At 36.2% G+C, this 19,938-nt stretch overlaps 1 protein-coding gene across 1 annotated transcript; it reads right to left on the bottom strand.

The window, feature by feature from the left end:
• Window positions 1–1,917: 1,917 nt before the first annotated feature.
• Window positions 1,918–19,381, bottom strand: MINAR2 (membrane integral NOTCH2 associated receptor 2). Its single transcript, XM_002815852.3, has 3 exons — window positions 18,743–19,381; window positions 6,489–6,716; window positions 1,918–2,200 (listed from the first exon to the last, which is right to left on the bottom strand). Exons 1-3 carry the CDS (start codon window positions 18,905–18,907, stop codon window positions 2,021–2,023), a joined length of 573 nt encoding a protein of 190 aa, XP_002815898.1. The 5' UTR covers window positions 18,908–19,381; the 3' UTR covers window positions 1,918–2,020.
• Between the last annotated feature and the right edge of the window lie 557 nt (window positions 19,382–19,938).

The raw sequence follows: 19,938 nt of genomic DNA, 5'->3' as shown, positions 1-19,938 counted from the left end.
GGGGGCAAGGGAGACAGGAATTCAGATAAGCAGCCTTTACACTTTTCTGGTTACTCTTGCTTATTGCCTTTAGAAGCCTTACCCATGCTTAATCCTAGGCAGCCACATGTGACCTGATGCAGCACAGATGCTTTCCATGTGTGGCAGAGACCTGAACATGTTTTGAATCCCTTAGAGGTAAACTTTGGGCAGGTAAGCTTTGAAAGCAGAGTAACAGCAAGTAATATCTACGTCCACAGTGAGAGTGATAAAGTCCCCGATACTTTATTTCTTGTAATTCAGTTTTAAATTTCTACTGTAATTCAGTTTTAAATTGGACTGGAACCTTCCATGGAGGAGAAGAGGAGTAAAAAATCAGGGACTGCAAATACGACTAACGCCGTTTTTTTCTACACAACAACTTTATTGTCCAGTAAAACTGTCTCTTTTTCTATTTTTTATTTTTTATGGAAGTCTCACTCTGTCACCCAGGCTAGAGTGCAGTGGCACAATCTCGGCTCACTGCAACCTCTGCCTCCAGGGTTCAAGCAATTCTCCTGCCTCAGCCTCCCGAGTAGCTGAGACTACAGGTGTCCGCCACCAAGCCCTGGCTAATTTTTGTATTTTTAATAGAGACGAGGTTTCACTATGTTGGCCAGGCTGGTCTCGAACTCCTGACCTCATGATCCACCCACCTCAGCCTCCCAAAGTGCTGAGATTACAGGCACGAGCCACCGCGCCCCAGCCCAAACTGTCTTTTACTGTACTTTATTTCAAGCATCTTTAAGACAAATACAACAAAATGATATGGCAATATCAAAGGACAAAATCTGACTTTAGTCTCATGGGAAGAAGAGAAAGTCCCTCTTTTGTTTCTTGCATAAGATAGCCTTTGGCTGGGTTGTTTTATAGATGAGAAAGGAGTGGGAATGAGGGGCTTAGGAAAGGATGTTCGAGAAGGAAGGGCAGGGTGGTGACTTGATTCCCCATCTCTGTCTACAACCATGTCCCCAGGTATCTGCAGACAATGGAAGGTAAACTCAGGTTGTCAATTAGCTAGCACAAATTAATAATAACAACTGCCTTTAACTAAGCAACTGCTTATTTCGAGCCAGATACTGTTCATACCTGTTTTGTATTTGGTCCTTTGGCCAGCCCTGTTGGGCAGGTAATATCATTCCTTCTCTGAGAGAATAACTTGTCAGAGTCCGTTAGCAAGTAGCAGTTAGGCTTCAAACTCTGTTCTCTTAGCAGTATTCCTTCTGCTTTCCTAGGGACCCCCAACCTAGACCATGGTTGGTAATATATACACACTGACTGCCACCAGGGGTCACAGTCAATTTGGATACACTGGATCTAAATGTAATTAATTATGTAACTATGGCCTATCCAAGTTTAATTCTATTAAAATTGCAACATGAAATTGGGGCATCATAGATGATTACTGGGGAAATAAGAATAGATTTGAATAAGATATTTCCCTCATTCCTTTTTTCTGACTTAAACAGAAATACAGGAAAATAAAACAGAGAATGAATCTAACTCAGTTGGCAGCACAACCAGAAGATTTTTATCCTAGCTACCCAGCAGTTGGTTAAAAAAGAAATTATCAGCTCAAACTTTTCTGGTGATTACAGGAGGATGAGGTGGTAAAGAGTTAACAGTATTTTTAAAACAAGGTTAATATAGTTTAAGCATGAAAACAAAGCTGCTGACAATTTTTGATACTGTTTGCTCCCTATAAAGATATTTAATGTGTGTTGCATATAGTGACAATTCTGTGATTATGTTCCTCAGAATTCCTGCTTCCCAAAGGACAAAGTTAGGCTGGCACTCTTACAAAGCTTTTATAGAACAAAGTGGGGAAGCCAGCATACCACGCCCGACATTCACATTCTTCAGGACAATTACAGTTAATAATACAATCAACAATCAATTCACACTGCATGTACTTTTTTTTTGTTATTTTGGGGGGGGGTTTCAAATGTTTATCAGAAAATTTTTTAGGAAATTTAAAGTAGCTCTGACTGTTGCAGTTTCCTCAGGTGGAAAAAGTAATAATAGTCACTATGGTAACCAAGATGGAGATAACGACAAGTAAAATCAGACCCATACGACAGAATTTTGAATGCTTTTCTTGTTTCTCTTCCTTTTTCAATAAAGTGTCAAAACCTGGAGTGTACATGTCTCCCAACCAAAACCGCAGGTCATTAGGATTTTCCTAAAAGAAAATTACATGGAGAATATGATTAATCAGTAATCAGTCAGTGTTACAAATTAATTAAGATTGCAGAATGAGACACTGTCACGGGGACTGATGGTCCATATTCACTCTGTCCTGGGCAAGGCTTCAATGTCATGGCTCACATGAGCGGTATGAGGCTTCCTTGAATAGCATAAAATTGCAGCTACAGTCTCCTGGCTGACAAGGAATCCCTGCAGTTCCAAATTGTAGGTCTGCATCAGAATTAATTAGGAGGCCTCCATGATTCTTTAATTAAATTGCTCACATTAGAGGGTCAGAAACACAACGGTGTTTCTATCATATTGTAGCCAATTTGGTGTTCCTTACATCCTATAAATAGTGCATGTAATTCAGCTTAGTAAGTTCAAATAAAATGAAAATTCTTTGCTTTAGATGAACCTTTGAGGTTTGATTTTGTCTGCATGGCAGGAATAAACATGCTTGGTGGCGTTTTCAGTAAATCCGGAAGCTGACTTTCATGGAAGTAGGGAGGGCTAAAAGTCAGGAGTCTCTTCCATTACTCTTGACCCACTGATTTTCCCTGTAGAGGGCTGCCACATGTCTAGCATGCAGAAAGTTTGTTTGACCTCCTGAAAAAAGGACCCATTATATTCTTCCCCATATCAGCTCTTATTTATTCCCCATGTCTCTCTTTCTTTCACAGACTTCATCTTTCCTTCCAGGCCCATAGAATTATCAAGTCAACCTGATCTCGTGTACCTGATAAATAACCTGCAAAGTCTATTGTCCATACATTTATAAAAATACATTTTTTTCGTGTTACATCTCTTGCTATGTTTTGGTGCTGTAGATTTGGTGTCTATGCCTTATATACAACAAATTTACAATGAATACTCAATCTCTGCTTTCACAAACCTACTTCATGCTTCATTATATTTCACCTGCTTTATTGTTATGACTTACAGTGGACTGCCTACCCTCTCTTTGCCTCTCCAGTCTCAGGAGACTTAAAGTCAGCTGAAACGTGGCACAGCAAGTTTTCTTTATCAGCGTCAGGGGTCAATGAACTAACTTCAGACTTCCAGGTGCACTGCTAGGAGAGGAATGTGCATGCATGTATTAATAGAAAGCGAGGATAGATTCTGATGATGGCAATATAATTCTCCCATTACCCTAGTACTAGTTTGAACTTCTTAGTTTTAGAAATGCTAAAATGTTAAAATAAAATATGGATGATCTGTGAAGAAGGGTAATGATGTAAAAATCCTCATCTACCTCATGCCTATCCTTCATTTTCTGTCCTAATCAGAGGCCTGCACTTTGTAAGTTTAATGCCTCTGTTCTCCACTAAGAGCTTCACTAATAGAGACTATTTTGTCACATTCTGCTTCTAGCTTTCCTTTGTAATAAAACATGGATTTCTTTTCTCTTTTCTGGCTTATAAACTCTTACCAAAGTAGAAAAATGTGAGTGACCACAGGGACTTGGGTTTATAGCCTAAAAGTGGTGTCAAGGTTTCAGAAAATAAGTTAGGGGCTCTATGAGATATAGACAAGGGTGAAGATGAAAGATGAATTAGTGAGGTATAAGAAAAAATTTTAATGAAAACAAAAGTTACGGCTTCCAGAAACTTCTCTTAGGAAGTTAGTGCTGACGAATAACTTTATGAGGCCTGTGAAACAGGCCTCAGACCTCAGAGTCCACTGCTTTAGGGAGAGTGAGAGTGTAAACAGAGGACTGGGCGGGGGAGGAAGTAGGTCCTGATTGTAGTAAAACATGGCACTCATTGTACATATGGCTCATTCTTCCTAAACATAACTCATATAATTGTCCAGCTTAAAAAATTACTCCTTATTGCCAATAATATTCAATTTCCTAAGTGTAACATTCAAACATTTTTTAGCTTTATTTTCTAGGCTTATTTTCTCATTATTCTATTACTTAACCTATAGCTCCTATATTTCTGCCTTTGCTCTTGCTACTCCTGACAAAAGAGCCTTCCCACTTAGGCAAACCATCTATACCTTTGGGAATTCTATACATCCTTCAAGCCCATAAGTTTATTTTTTCATGAAGTCCTTTTATAATCAAATGTGATTTGTGCCCCCTTCCTATCCTACATGCACTTTGTCTTTCTTATTTTTCTTCTTTATTTTTTTTCAGTGAAACAAAACTTCTTTTTATTGTATAAAGTAATAACCATTCTTAATATCAAACTTCTACTCAAGGTTGAAGAAGAAATAAAGAAGCACGGAAGTAATAACGTGGGATTATCAGAAAACCTGACTGATTGTGCTGCTGCTGGCAATGGGGATGATGGACTAATTCCACAAAGAAAGAGCAGAAAACCTGAAAATCAGCAGTTTCCTAGGATGGAGAATGAAGAGTATCATAGGTAAGCCTATGGCAACGTTTAACAGGAGATAATTATGTGCTAAAACACTAATCGTAATTTGGGCTTTTATAGTAAAGAAGTTTTATACTTTTACTAGAATATTCAGCCTTACCTGGTAATCAGAAAAATGAAAATCAGCAAACAATGTGTTACCATTTTTTCCAATCATTGATGATTTATTTGAAAAGTAACCAGTATTGGCAAATGTGAGGGAAAAGGCATTTTGGTTTCTTTTTTTGTGAACTTTTATTTTAGCTTTAGGGTTACATGTACAAGTTGTCTATATAGGTAAAGTGTATCCTGAGAATTTAGGGTACAGATTTTTTTTTTTTTTTTACTTTAAGTTCTGGGATACATGTGCAGAATGTGCAGGTTTGTTACATACTTATACCTGTGCCACGGTGGTTTGCTGCACCTATGAACCCATCATCTAGGTTTTAAGTCCCGCATGCATTAGGTATTTGTCCTGATGTTCTCCTTCCCCTTGCCTCCCACCCGTCACAGGCCCCAGAGTGTGTTGTTCCCCTCCCTGTGTCCATGTATTCTCATTGTTCAACTCCCACTTATGAGTCAGAACACTGCATGGCACTTTCTGTTACTATTACTGTTAGCTTCCTTTATCTATTTCTATAGTTATTGTCTGTTAATTTGCTCAGTTAGATCAACTTTTTGAGGGTAGGGACAGGAATATTCACCTCTATAGTTCCCTTATTTTGCATGTAAACAGCAAAAGGAAGAGGCCCTAACATACAGTCAAGAAATGTTTGTAAAATAAATCAGTACTTTTTTTTTCTAATAGTAGGGGTGACTTTTTAGATGTCCTTAAGACTCTTGGTAAGGAATGCAAAATTTAAAGAAAGAAGGAAAAAGAAACACAAGATTATTATTTCTGTGAAGAGCATCTGTTATGTAAACTTCTCTGGAAAATGGGCTACATAAAGGAGGAGATACATTCAATCTACTAAGAGATTAAGAAACTTCAAAGATTCTGGACAGTGGGTCTTTTGAGCAGCACATATTTGAAATTGTAAAAAGTGTGAGTAGGATTCAAGGAGACAGGGTGCTGTCCTCTTCAAAAAAAAAAAGAAAAAAATTCTCGAGTGCTTAAGGTATGGGGCTTAGCTTAGATAAACATTTTTAAATGAAGGGTATGTACTTGGAAAATGGCAGGCCTTCCTGGCCTAGGGCAGGTGGAAGCCAGCCAAGGCTGGGTAGGAATCCAGTCTGTTCAGAAAACAGAGGGCTGCTTCCTTGCTTTTCAGGTATTTTGAAGTTTTTCATGTGATGGGGTGACACCAGTGGGGGCAAACAAAGAAAGAAAAACTTAAGTTGGGTTTAAGCTGGGTGAATGAGTTCATCGCATGCTTTTCCTGTGTTGAAATGTTTTTGTTTTGTTTTGTTACTGAGACACAGGAAAATGACCAAAATGTAAATCTGCAATCTTAAATCACTGAGAGGGCTGAGATAAAATAATCTTTGATGAGAAGTTCCTTGCACAGTGCCTAACACAGAACACTTAATAAATATTTTTGAATAAATGTAGAATAGGGAATCAGCTCTTAAGTGTTCATGAACATAAATGTTTACAAACTAACAGAAAATGTGATCTTGCAAATTAATTTTCAATAAACCTTTTACCCTCCTGGAAAACCTTTGTTCTGTACCACATGGTTTTTTTCTTCTCTACACTATACAGTTGCCAGTAACTGTTGAAACTGTAAAACTCAAAACAAATAAACACAAATACTGACTAGGAGGGAGAAAGAAAAGCCAGGAGCCAAAATGCTCTGAAATCTAGAGATTCTGCCCCTAGTGAAGAGTACCTGTCACTTCAGTATTGCTTTCTTTTAGGATTATTTGACTGATCTCCCTTATCAGTTGAAGAGGTTGACTCTTAGTCATGAGTACCTTCAGATGTCCAGAGAGGTTTGTGTGCAGGGAACGTTTGTCATATTCCTCAATGGTCCATGATGGGTTCTTTTTTCTTTCTTCCATAGCTTCCTCCAAACTTAGGTCACCATAGAGTGGGTTATTCTTCATAACTGATGACATGGATGGTGGGGGGCTATCAGCAGTGACAAGGCTGTCTGCACTGGATCCCCTAATTCGTTGAGCAGCAATATTCTTCTTTTCCCTCTAAGAGACAAAGAAACAAGGCATCTCTTAGCAACGGGCCTTCTGATAGTAGGGAATGCAATGTGAGATAACTGTACCTGATAATGTGCTGATTTTGTGCAGAAACCCAACAGATTAGGACAATGAATGAGAAAAGGATTCTAGAGTTTCGTTTGACCCAGAAATCTAACATCAATTGAGTTTTTTCTTTGTGTGTGATCTTGAACAGCTTTACTAATCATTCATTAAAATGCTATTTTATAACTACAGAGAAAGAGCCTTCTTTACTCTCTAATTCAAATAGAATTCAGAACAAAGCCAACTTTTCTCAGGTTATTTGTGTTGAGACTTAATGACATTTTGCTTATCTCTATTTTTATATTCCATGACTTATTAAAATATTATTTAATATTGCTATGCTAATCCAGCAAAGTCAAAATTAAAAGACATTTTAGAGATATGCCTCGACTTTCACAAATACTATCATGGCTCCCATTTCAGACCGCTTTGAGGTCTAAGCTAACTTAGCACTGTACATGTAATTTAGTATCTGTGTGTGTAAAGACTGGCTGTCAGATAGCTCTAATACCGATTTTCAGGTTTTTAAAAACTTTTTAAATTGGAGCATAATATTCATATATATAAATACATAGCTCTATAAATTCTTGCAAACCAAAGATTCAACATCCAGACCTAGAAATATGACATTACTAGCACACTTCATGCTCCTTTCCAGTCACCCTCCCTCCCCCTGCCCAAAGCATAACTATAATAGCACCCAAATTCTAACAGCATAGATTAGTTTGGACTCATCTCATATTTTCTGTAAATAAAATCATATAATGTGCACTTTTCTGGGTCTGACTTGACCTTCAGATTTTTACTTTGTTTTGTTTTCTTCTTAAGTATATCAAGCTATCATGAAGGTAGAAATTAAAAATTTGTTCATTTTGGAAATTAAAATTTGTCCATTGGTCAAATACAAATTGAGAAGAATCAAAAAGCTTATAGAGTCATGTTTCATTTGTGATAGGACATCAAGAGAGGGATTTCATATAAGTTCATTTTAGATAATCTTTAATCTTTAAAAAGAAGTGGCTCATTTCCTTAATTTACAGATATTTTTCAGTAAATGTATGTCATGTATTTTAGACACCCAAAACAGAGAATATTTAATAGGAATTTTATTCTTTTGAGTCATATTTATGATTATCAATACTCTGATGCTGTCAACATTTATTGGTGTATATAGGTAACATTAATTTATATGACATAAGCTAAAGTTGGAAACTGTTAAATGTAGTTTCCTTCTGAAATGGCTAGCAGGAAAAAAAATCACCTAGATAAAACCGTTCCCATTCTCTTCGGTGTTGGATTTCCCTAATTTTCTTAATCCATGCATTTTTCACATACTTAGAGCTCAACTTGCAGACCGCTTTCTGACTTTAATAGGTCTTTGGTCTGCTCAAAGTCAACTTATGTTCTGTAAAACTGAAGTTTGCAATGAAATAATAAATCTTTTTGGCTTAGCATTTATCTCAAAGATAGATTGCTTCAAAAGTAATGTTTCTGAATTGAGCAAAAAGTAATTTGATAAGAAATTTAAATGGTATGAACTTAGCATAATTTTTACTTAATTTTTTTTTCTTCAAGGCTAGGCATCTTTGATCATCTCTGAAGAGGGATAATTCTCCTGACATTGACAAATTGGCTTTGTCAGATTGTCTTCTACACTGTTGGTTAAGTTTCTTAAATAAGAAAGATCTATAAATGAAAATACAGTTTTGGGGAGATCAAGAAAAAAAGTACACACTCTATTACAATGTACATAGACTTAGAAAATCTAATGTGTAAAAATAGCAAAAGACTCAGAGATACATTTTAAAAGAACATTCAAACCCTTATTTCTAGATGATATTTTTGAAAGTTGTGAGGTTTATTATAGAGCATAGTACTATTTATTTTTGCAGTGCATGTGAATTTTATGTCTGAGAGACAGGTGAAGGTAAATTAATAGTATAAATTTATTATGAATTTAATCACAAAATAAGCAATACTGATTTTATTTGAGCTTTTATTTGTATCTTGATAAATTTTTTTAAATAACTTTCAGAACATCAACAACAAAAAACCCTTCACTCTACTGCACAAGAAAGAATACATTTACCAGAGGAAAACTCAACAGTAATTCAACTATTTTAATTACCTGGGCAGTAAAATAAATTACCTTTTAAAATATTTATTTAAAAAAGGTAACACTTCAAAGCTTACCTAGGTTTTCTGTATTAAGCATAACTTTGTTCATTTATCATTTATATACTTTAATCATTATATACTCTATGTGAAGTAAACTATAATTCAATAAATAGAGTGAGATAGAAGGCATTTTTGAACAAAGAAAATGAAGTGTACAAAATTAATAGTTTATTGTAAAAACTCTAAAAATGTAATTCAGGAAGAAAGTTGATAACGGATGTTTAAGATACAAGAGAAATGTGAGAGAGAAAGAAAGACAGAAAGCAAAAAAATTGATAAATGTGTGTGTGAATCCAGGCAAGCATTGATTTAGGTGAAATAGAGATAATAGTAATAATCACTAATTTGTGAATTTTAAAGAGAAATGAATACACTGGAGTATAGTAAGTTTAACACACATTTTTTATTAGAAAATTTTAAGAAATAATTTCAGTGAGGAGATAGAGATATTACTAACAAGTGGAGAAAGATTGTACAGTTTCTAAGTCACCAGAGCAGTAGGAAAAAGATGAAGACCAAACAATCTTTAAAAAGACTACAAAAAAAAAAATACAGGTGGAAAATCTCAGAAACATAGAAAAACAATTATAAATAATCACATTAAATGTACATGGAATAAACTCCCTATTGCAATGACAGAGATTGTCAGATCAGATTTTTAAAAATGAATTAAATTATAAAATATTTACAACAGAAATGCCTAAAATATAAAGATTCAGAAAGAATTAGAGTAAAAAAATATAAAAATTTATACTAGGCAAATATAAACAATGAGAACTGGGTGTTGTGACTGATTTTCACTTCCTAAGCACAGAGGATATCTGCCTTTCCCAGTCTGTTTTTGATTTTATATTGGGGCCACATGTTTTATGTCCATTGATATGTGGATGAAAGACCACTTCCAAGCCTGGCCCTTGAAATCTTTCACAAGATTTTGGCTTACTTTCTTTTTTTGTGACACTACACACATCTCAGGACTCTTGTGAATGTGCTCTATATAGCAGAAGATGATTATACATATGTGATGATATATATATATTAGGTGATACATATGGCATATATAATATATTCATACACCATTATATATAAATATACACACATATGTGTGTATATGTGTGTATGTACATATATGTTTGTGTGTGTGTGTATATATATATATATATATTTTTTTTTTACTGTGCTAAAGCCTTACTAGATGCTCAGCAAACCTAAAGAAACTCAAGCTTGACCAGTAAAATTCCTGGCAAGATCCTTGGAGACAAAATAGACATGGTCAAAAGCTTTGCTAGATATAAAGAATGTTGGTAGAAAATGAATAAAGTTAGTTAACATTAGTAAAATATTATTATTCTAAACTTGTATGCATCTAATAAAATAGTCTTAACATTTATAAAACAAAACTTAAAATAATTACAGAGAGAAATTTATACATGTAATTTTTCTCAAGCATGTGAAACAATCATTAAGAATAAAGAACCTGGATGAGATTGGAGACTATTATTCTAAGTGAGGTAACTCAGGAATGGAAAACCAAACATCGTATGTTCTCACTGACATGTAGGAGCTAGGCTATGAGGGCACAAAGGCATAAGAATGATGCAATGGACTTTCAGGACTTGGAGGGAAGAGTGTGAGGTGGTGAAGGATAGAAGAGTACAAATATGGTGCAGTGTATACTGCTTGGGTGATGGGTGCACCAAAATCTCATAAATCACCACTAAAGAACTTACTTATGTAACCAAATACCACCTGTACCTCAATAACTTATGGAAAAAAAAAGAATAAAGAAGATGTGAACCATAAAATCAAAAGGTTTGTTCAAGTGACATATATGGATGTCTTTATTAAACAATTGAAAATATTCATTTTAAAAATATACACTGAAAATTTTATAAAATTGATAGCATGTTAAATTCCAAAACAAATTTCAAAGGTTCAATATTACATGGACCATACTTTTCAACCATTGACAACTTAGTTATAAATCTAGAAATCATTATCAAAAACATAAAATAACACATTCTGCTGACATTTAAAAATACATTTCAAAGAAATAATAATAAACATTTTGAAATTTAGGACAGAATGAAAGTGAGAAATGCTACATTACAAAATTGTTGGCTGGATCTGAAATGGTATTTTGAGAGAATATTATGGGCATATATACTTGCATTATAAAGCAGAATGAGAAAATTAATGAAGTATTAAGCATTGAATTAAAAGTCTTAAAAATAAAGCCATTGAATAAGTATAATAAAACAGTCAAAATGAAATCATAAATGTAAAGACAGAATCAACACATATTAAAGAGAATACACATATACAATGGAGAAGATAAACAAAGTTGCAAGCTATTTCTTTGGAAAAACACATTTAAAATATCTCTGGCAATACTGCTCAAGAAAAATAGTAGAGACACAAATCTACCCAGTTAGGAATGTAAAGGGGACTTGACAAGAGACACAGCAGAGATTAAGAAACAATCAGAAAATAAACTGAGCGACTTTAAACATTTATGTGCAGTCGGACAATTTCTTACATAATATAACTTACCAAACTTATTTAAGAAAAACTAAAAAAAAATTAACAAACCTGTGATAATTTGACTAGTCGAATCAATAGTTTTAAACCTCCTCCAAAAACACACATTTAAGAACAGCAGGTCAGAGGGTTTTGCAGTCAACTTCTACCATTCTCAAAATATGTAATTTCTTAGTCAAATTCTTCCAGAAAATAGGAAAAGGAACAATCCCCAGCTCACTTTTGAAGTTAGTATAAACTTCAGATGAGGGCAGTAAGTAAAAGAAAAGTATAAGCCAATTTCTCTTATACACATAAATGCAAAATTATAAATGCAATATTGCTGAACAGAATCCTACAATACGTACAAATTATATGTAACAAGATAAAACAGATTTTTACCGGGGAAAGATGTTATACCAACAGGATGGTTTAATATTAGAATATTAATGAAATTTACCACATTAACAGGAAAAAAAACATTAAATTTTACAATAGGTCAGAAAAAGACTTTCAAAATATTCAAACATATTTAAAGCAAACACTCTTAGTGAACTAGAACTGGTAGAAAATTTTCTTAAGCTAATTAAGGGAATAGGCCCCAAACTTACAGAACACAGTTTACTTAATTGTTTAATATTAGAAATATTTATTTTAGTTTCAGAATTAATAAAAGGATGCTAGTAATCACAATGTCCATATAATTTTGCAGTGGAAGCTCAAAGCGATGCAAAAAGAATAGAAACATAAGTAAATAAAAGAAATAGGGTTATAAATAAACAAATAGCAGATGACATGATTATCTACAGGGATGTTTATGGGCAAAATAAGAGATTTCAACTTTCTGGATTCAAAATCAGTATATAATGATCAATAGTATGCATGAGTAATGCTCTATTATAAAACATGACTTAAAAGGTACTATTATCAAGGGAAAAATAATATAAGTATTTAGATGTAAACCTAACAAATTATATGGAATAGTTTTTTGTGGAGAATTACTAGATATTATTGAAGGCCATATGAAGAACTGAATAAATAAAACGATACATCATGTTCATGGATTGAGAGAATCAAGGTCATAAAGATTTCTGTTTTCTCCATTTTGATCTATGCATTCAGTGTAATCCTTATCATAATCTTAGTGAAAAGAAGGCATTTTGTGTGTATTTCATGTGTCAGCACATAAACTTTCTCAGAAAATCAGCTCTTTTGTGAACACAAAATTTTTGTTTTAAATTGCTAGAATGGAAAGCTTTATAAAGTACATATTTGATTGTGTCATTCTTCTGCTTAAATTTTTCACTGATTCTTCAAAATTTTCGGGATAAAATTCAAAATCTTAGACAAAGCCCATGGACCCTCCATGGTGTGATTCAGGCTTCTCTGAAACCTTATGTCCTGACTTTCCCTGCAGATAACCAGGGCTCTTGGTGCTCACAGGTGGTATTATAACATACAAGGTACCTTTAATATAGGCTTTCATGCCAGAGACATTTGGGTCTCAACTAAGAACAGTTTGGTGGAGCAATTTGGGTGTTGTTTTTGGAAATATACCATCCGTGGCCAATTCTCTAATCCTATAAATTTAGTATAACTTGGTGCCCTGAAGAACTTGATGATGCTATCAGTCTACTTCCTAGATAATATAAGCACCTGCAAAGTACCACATTGTCATCCAATATAAGCTTAGAAAGGAGAAATTATGGTATTGTGCAGCACTGTTCTTTTCTTTCTTTCTCTTTCTCTTTCTTTCTTTCTTTCTTTTTCTTTCTCTCTTTTTCTTTTTCCTTCCTTCCTTCCTTCCTTCCTTCCTTCCTTCCTTCCCTTCCTTTCTCTCTCTCTCTCTCTCTCTCTCTCTCTCACTCTCTTTCTCTCTCTTTCAATGGATTCCCACCTGTCATCCAGGCTGGAGTGCAATGGCACAATCTCAGCTCACTGCAATCTCCATCTCCCCGGTTCAAGCGATTCTCCTGCCTCAGCCTCCCGAGTAGCTGGGATTACAGGTGCGCGCCAGCAAGTCCAGCTAATTTTTTGTATCTTTAGTAGAGACAGGGTTTCTAGTAGAGACAAGGTTTCACCATGTTGGCCAGGCTGGTCTCGAACTCCTGACCTGGTGATCCACCCGCCTTGGCCTCCCAAAGTGCTGGGATTTTTTTTTTTTTTTTTTTTGAAACAGAGTCGTGCTCTGTTGCCTGGGCTAGAGTGCAGTGGCGCGATCTTGGCTAACTGCAACCCCTGCCTTCCAGCTTCAAGCATTTCTCATGCCTTAGCCTCCTGAGTAGCTGGGATTACAGGCCATGCCACCACGCGAGGCTAATTTTTAAATTTTTAGTATAGCTGGGGTTTTGCCATGTTGGCCAGCTGACCTTGAACTCCTGGCCTCAAGTGATCTGCCCACCTCAGCCTCCCAAAGTGCTGGGATTACAGCATGAGCCACAGCACAAGGCCCCAGCACTGTTTTTTTCAAAATGGTAAATGGAAGATTGAAAATAGAGACAGTCTTAGGAAGGCATGACGTGTGTTCAGAGACAGAAGAAATACAATTATGCACAAAAAAAACCATGATAAAAAGAAAAGACATTGAAATTTATGGGAAAAAAGAGTGTGATTGGATTGAAAAAGAGTGCAGAAAGGTGATTAGGAAATAAATTCAGTAAATGACATTGTCTAGAAATCAATGGAAGAGCAGCCTCTCACCCTTAGCCTTTCCCTCCATCTCACGGGTTTAGTCTGGAATGCTCCTTGATTCTGAAACTGATGTGATAGAAGCCGGGAAAAGATATAACAAAGGTGTTAGTCTGAAAATATTCTGACGTGCAACTGCTAATTAGAAAATTAAGGCCCACCACAATAAATGGAAAAAAAAAGACACACATTTTTCTTTCTTGCCATTTGAATTTTTTTTAAATTATACTTTAAGTTCTAGGATACATGTACAGAACGTGCAGGTTCGTTACATAGGTATACATGTGCCATGGTGGTTTGCTGCACCCATCAACCCATTATCTAGGTTTTAAGCCCTGCATGCATTAGGTATTTGTCCTAATGCTATCCCTCCCCTTGCCTCCAAACCCTGGACAGGTACTGATGTGTGATGTTCCCCTCCCTGTGTCCATGTGTTCTCATTGTTCAGCTTCCTATTATGAGTGAGAACATGCGGTGTTTGGTTTTCGGTTCTTGTGATAGTTTTTGAGAATGATGGTTTCCAGCTTCATCCATGTCCCTGCAAAGGACATGAGCTCATCCTTTTTTATGGCTGCATAGTATTCCATGGTGTATATGTGCCACATTTTCTTTATCCACTCTATCATTGATGGACACTTGGGTTGGTTCCAAGTCTTTGCTGTTGTGAACAGTGACTCAATAAACATACGTGTGCATGTGTCTTTATAGTAGAATGATTTATAATCCTTTGGGTATATACCCAGTAATGGGATTGCTGGGTCAAATGGTATTTCTAGTTCTAGATCCTTGAGGAATCGCCACACTGTCTTCCACAATGGTTGAACTAGTTTACATTCCCACCAACAGTGTAAAAGCGTTCCTATTTCTCCACATCCTCGTCAGCATCTGTTGCTTCCTGACTTTTTAATGATCACCATTCTAACTGGCATGAGATGGTATCTCATTGTGGTTTTGATTTGCATTTCTCTAATGACCAGTGATGATGAGCTTTTTTTCACGTTTGTTGGCCGCATAAATGTCTTCTTTTGAGAAATGTCTGTTCATATCCTTTGCCCACTTTTTGATGGGGTTGTTTGAAAAACATATTATTTTATCACATTTAAAAAATATCAGCCTTTTTTCATTACTTGTTTTATAAAGGGGTTGGCAGAAATATTTGGAATACATTTCTAAATGCCTTCATCAGAAACATCCCCAAAATTAATTTAACAATTAGAAACATTAGATTTTGGTGAATGTTTCTTCACTGCACTGACATGAAACTTGTTGTGAAGCTTCTTTATTTCTCTGGTGAAAGAATTTAAGGAGAAGTATAAATATAACAGAATCAAATAATATCTGTGTATACTCTCTGTAAATATGGGAGACCTGAGTATCTGCATAGATGGGAATTACAATGTCCCTGGTTACTGAATCAACTGAGACCATCACGGCTTATTTTCCTTGATTGAGGCCAGGCATGGTGACTCATGCCTATAATCCAGCACTTTGGGAGGCCAAGTTGGATGGATAGCTTGAAGCAAGAGTTCGAGGCCAGCCTGGCCAACATGGCGAAAGCCCATCTCTACTAAAAATACAAAAATTAGCCGGGTGTGGTGGCGGGTGCCTGTAATCCCAGATACTCAGGAGGCTGAGGCATGAGAGTTGCTTGAATCTGGGAGGCAGAGGTTGCAGTGAACCAAGATTGTGCCACTGCACTCTAGCCGGGGTAACAGAGTGAGACTATGTCTCAGAAAGAAAAAAAAAATAGATTGAATGGTATTGCTTTAGCTCATATAAAAATGGCCAGGAGAATTTCTTCTGCAAATGGAAAGTGAATTTTAAAAGTTAGATGATAAACCATTGATAATAGATACCAATATTTAAGAATTCAATGTGACATTTCAAATCTAGGGAATCTCTGTTTTAACTGCTGAGTTACCCCGAGTTTGAAGGTAATAACTGCAGGTTAAGTGCTTTGCCATTCCATAAGGTAGTCTATATCCTAAACACCATGCACTTGTGTGGTGTGGGATGAAAGGATCAGTTGACACAACTCTGGAGTTTGTGTAGATTTCATGTGGTATTATATCTACTGCTTGGTTTAGTCATGCAGGTTGACATATTTATTGAGTACATCCCCTCAACTACCATGTGCACACACGTGCATGCATGCACACATATACACACACCCCTTCATCCACAATATTTATAAAATAATGGAAATGGAATTATCTGCTAATAAATTCTAATGAAAGGATAACTTCAATACATTTTGAAATACTGGTATAAATAACAATACATATGTACATACTTCCATACATATTCTTGATCTTTTATAGGAAAATCTGGCTCTCAATTGCTTTTACTTCATATTTCACTTGCTCTCACTTTTAAGGAAATACGTAAAATAAATATTATCCTAATACTGCAAGTGGAAATACTGAGGCATGAATTAAGGGCCATGACGGATGTCTCTAAAACTGGTTTATTGTGAATTTGAGATAAGAAACCAAGTTTCCAACTTCTTTATTCCATGTTCTTACCATTGACTTACTGACTCCCCAATGGAGTGTGAGCTTTAAATTAAGAACTATTTGGTAGCCACCACCTTATGTGTGCCTAACACCTCAATATACTTGCACATTCAGTGTCTTCTCTCATGGCACGCTATCGTGGTATCATGGCAAATATTTAAAACTTCTATATGGCCATTTCTATGACATTTATTGTTTTATCCAATGAATATATCAATCATGGATTTTAAGATCTATCCCCAAAAGAGAATTAGTTACTGATGCATTGCAAAGTGAAGTGGTGAATATTGTTGTTGTTACTCATACTTTGTGCCACATCTACCTGATTACCTGAATTTGTACTTGATGTCCTGCCTCTCCACTCCATGCATTAATAATTGGCCAATTAGTACACTGGCCTTCACTAGGTCATTTAACATTTCTTCTTAGGCTAAAAGGATAACTAAATCAAGTTTATTTGAAGTTTATGATGATTAACAACACATATTCAAAGACCTATGAAGCAGAAGTTTACCTCTTTGGTTTTTCTTTGAATAACTATTTCCATCCAATGGGGCCTGTAGAAAAAGTTGCCTTTTAAAAATTTGCATTTCATTTAGGTTTAGGAACAACATTCAACAGAGTTTTAAACTGTGAAGTTCCACATGAAGGAAATAGGTCAATTTCAGTACCAAACAAAAGATGTTAGATCAATGTGTTCCAACCTCAAAGGAATTTACTGGATATGTTTTCTTAGACTAAACTGCATAGCATAGAAGGGCCAAGTTTTCTGAACTGATTTTTGAATCATTTTATTCTGTGATATAAACAATAAGGAGGAAAAAGGAGCAATTTCATTTCATTTCATTTAAAACTAAAAAAAGAACGCCTACAAATACAACAACAACAAGATGGCTGGGTATGAAATGGCAGAAGGGTTTGAGGATTACCAAAGTGACTGATGCAAAACTCAAAAAATGTCAGTTGTCATAATAGGCTGCCTTACAATGGAAATAAATTAAAATCCTTATAGGTGGAGGAAACACTTACATAATCATTTGAGTGTACTTGATTTTGAATGATCTCATGATAAAGGTCCCGAGGAGCCCACAAACATACCACAAAGGAGTCACTTTACACCAGGACTCATGAGTAGCAACTGTTCTTAAAAGAAAACAAATTTCTGTTCAGGGAATTTGAACCACTCCAAAGGATTTAATGACTTGCAGGGGTTTGTAGGTCAGTCACATCTGTTCTGTAATGAAATGCTTCTTCCTGTTTCTAAATTGACTAACCCCATTAGCCTTCATGTCTTAAAGCAAAGATTATTTCTGTTTCATTAGTTGTGCAACAGTTAGGGCCTTTATGTTTACTCCAGCAGATGGAACTCATCACAGTTTTATTCTTCTCTTTTGGTCAGCAAAAAGAAGGAAAATGCAAAAGAAAAGAGAAATAAAACCTGCACTGGGTTTGAAGGTCTAATTGGTATTCCTTGTCCACATGGACACCTGTGGAAAATAAGAGTATCTACAGTAATAGCTAGCACTTTTTCAAGTGGAGAGTTCGCTGTATTTTTTCCCTTCAATAATTAGGTTTCCATTGTTCTGTTTTCTAAGTCTTCTGTGTATGCTATGAAAGGGAGCTAGTCTAAGGGAGGCAGAAGCAAGATCTCCAGCTGTGTTAGAGGCTTGTTTATGCCCGCAGTGTAAACTTCTGATGCTTTATGCTTAGATTACACCAAAAGATAGAGATGGGAGTTTTTCCCCCAAAGTCTTATTTGTGCATATAACAGTTAGTTTGAAAATTTTTGAAGGGAAGGAGTAAATGAAGGCCACCTGAAATCTAAAATGAGGATAGGCAGAGAAGCTAATGCTAGGAGGGGAATTAATGAATGAGACAATCCATGTATTTTATGAATAAATTAAAGAAAAGTTCCTAATGTTAAGGAAGACAGAAAGACAGTTGGAAGACAGAGCAGCTACCTTGTACTCTGTTCCTATAGGCATCTTGTTGCATAAATGGTGAAACGGCAGATAGCGAGAAAGAAACAAGCCTCCATCCCCATATTTTTGTGCCCCTAGATCTTACCTGTGAGTAGACAAGGTTTTGCCAGTGTTGTGCAGCAGGATAATTTCCACCTGGAAACCTCGCCAGGCTGGCCTGAAGGAGGGCTGAGTTCCTCGTTAAAGACTTTACGTCAAGCTGCAGGAATTTGTCAGGATGGTTGTTATTTGGCAAAACAGAGAGATCCATGTCTCCCTTCACCTACAGTGGAAAACAAAGACAGGCAAAGCTGCTCCTGTCAGACTCCTCCATTATTAATGTGCCTGAGGATGCTCTGACCACATCTGAAACCAAGTCTCTCAGCTGCACACAGCCACTGCTCTCGAAATGATACATCAATGCACAGGGACAAAGAAACAAAGCAGCACACTGCCCTACCTTTCTCACACACATGTGCATTGAGAGTGCTTGACCGAAACAGATGGGGCTATACTCATTAAAATTAATAGGATGACAGAATTAGGTATGTGTAGCATGTAGTATCTCTTCATTCAGCGTTAGAAATAACAATTTAAGGGAAACTATTGTTTGAATAAAGGCTGCCAGAATCTGTGTTACAACCCGCAATGCGGAGCACAGGAAACAGTCACATATAGGGAGACAGTGCTTGATTTTTCTCTTTGAACATTGCTGAGCTAACACAGCTGACTAGGCCCTGCCTCCACAGCCTCACATGTGATACTCAGGATTATGCTTCTTCTCATGTTCCAGAGCCTCAGCTCTTGTGAAACCTAACCAGGTTTAGGTTGTCAGCTTTGTTCTGGGGAGGGAAATGGCAAGAATTTGCTTTCTAGTTTGCTACAGCAATTTAGTGCCCCAATCTACTACCTTGACCCATTCACTATCTTAGGTCCCCTTGACTCTGTTCCTGGCTGTATATGCTCTTAACAATGTGCTTTGGTGTTCACATGGCACATTTGGAACCCCCAAAAAACATGGCTGCTGGGTTTGGATGACACGCTCTTCTAAGTGAACCCACCTGCGGTTAAGAGAGCCAACGTGGTGGGAGTGAGGCTGTGGGCAGCTGTAGCCAGCCAGCAAGTCGTGATGACTTTAATGGAGATATGTTCTCTCTTTACAAGGCACTCTGCTTTAGGTGACCCATACTTCTCACTGGGAAAGTATGGATTTCCATCTGGAGGGAGGAGAAACTTTCCCACTTGTGAGAAGGCAAAGGATAGATATATTAGCAGTTTCTAAAAGACATAGGTTGTCTATTA

Source organism: Pongo abelii, chromosome 4 (genome assembly GCF_028885655.2).
Source record: "Pongo abelii isolate AG06213 chromosome 4, NHGRI_mPonAbe1-v2.0_pri, whole genome shotgun sequence".
NCBI lineage: Eukaryota > Metazoa > Chordata > Mammalia > Primates > Hominidae > Pongo > Pongo abelii.
Note: the sequence above shows the minus strand (reverse complement) of the source record. Positions and strands in the feature narration are given on the sequence as shown.

What these genes read in the sequence shown, in the direction of transcription:
- MINAR2 (XM_002815852.3), bottom strand. Translation starts at nt 18,907, where the DNA reads ATGGATCTCTCTGTTTTGCCAAATAACAACCATCCTGACAAATTCCTG. An exon ending in AAAACCTTGTCTACTCACAG is followed by an intron (nt 6,717 to 18,742) that starts GTAAGATCTAGG and finishes TTTGTCTCTTAG; the next exon opens with AGGGAAAAGAAGAATATTGC. An exon ending in ACCTCTCTGGACATCTGAAG is followed by an intron (nt 2,201 to 6,488) that starts GTACTCATGACT and finishes ATTTTCTTTTAG; the next exon opens with GAAAATCCTAATGACCTGCG.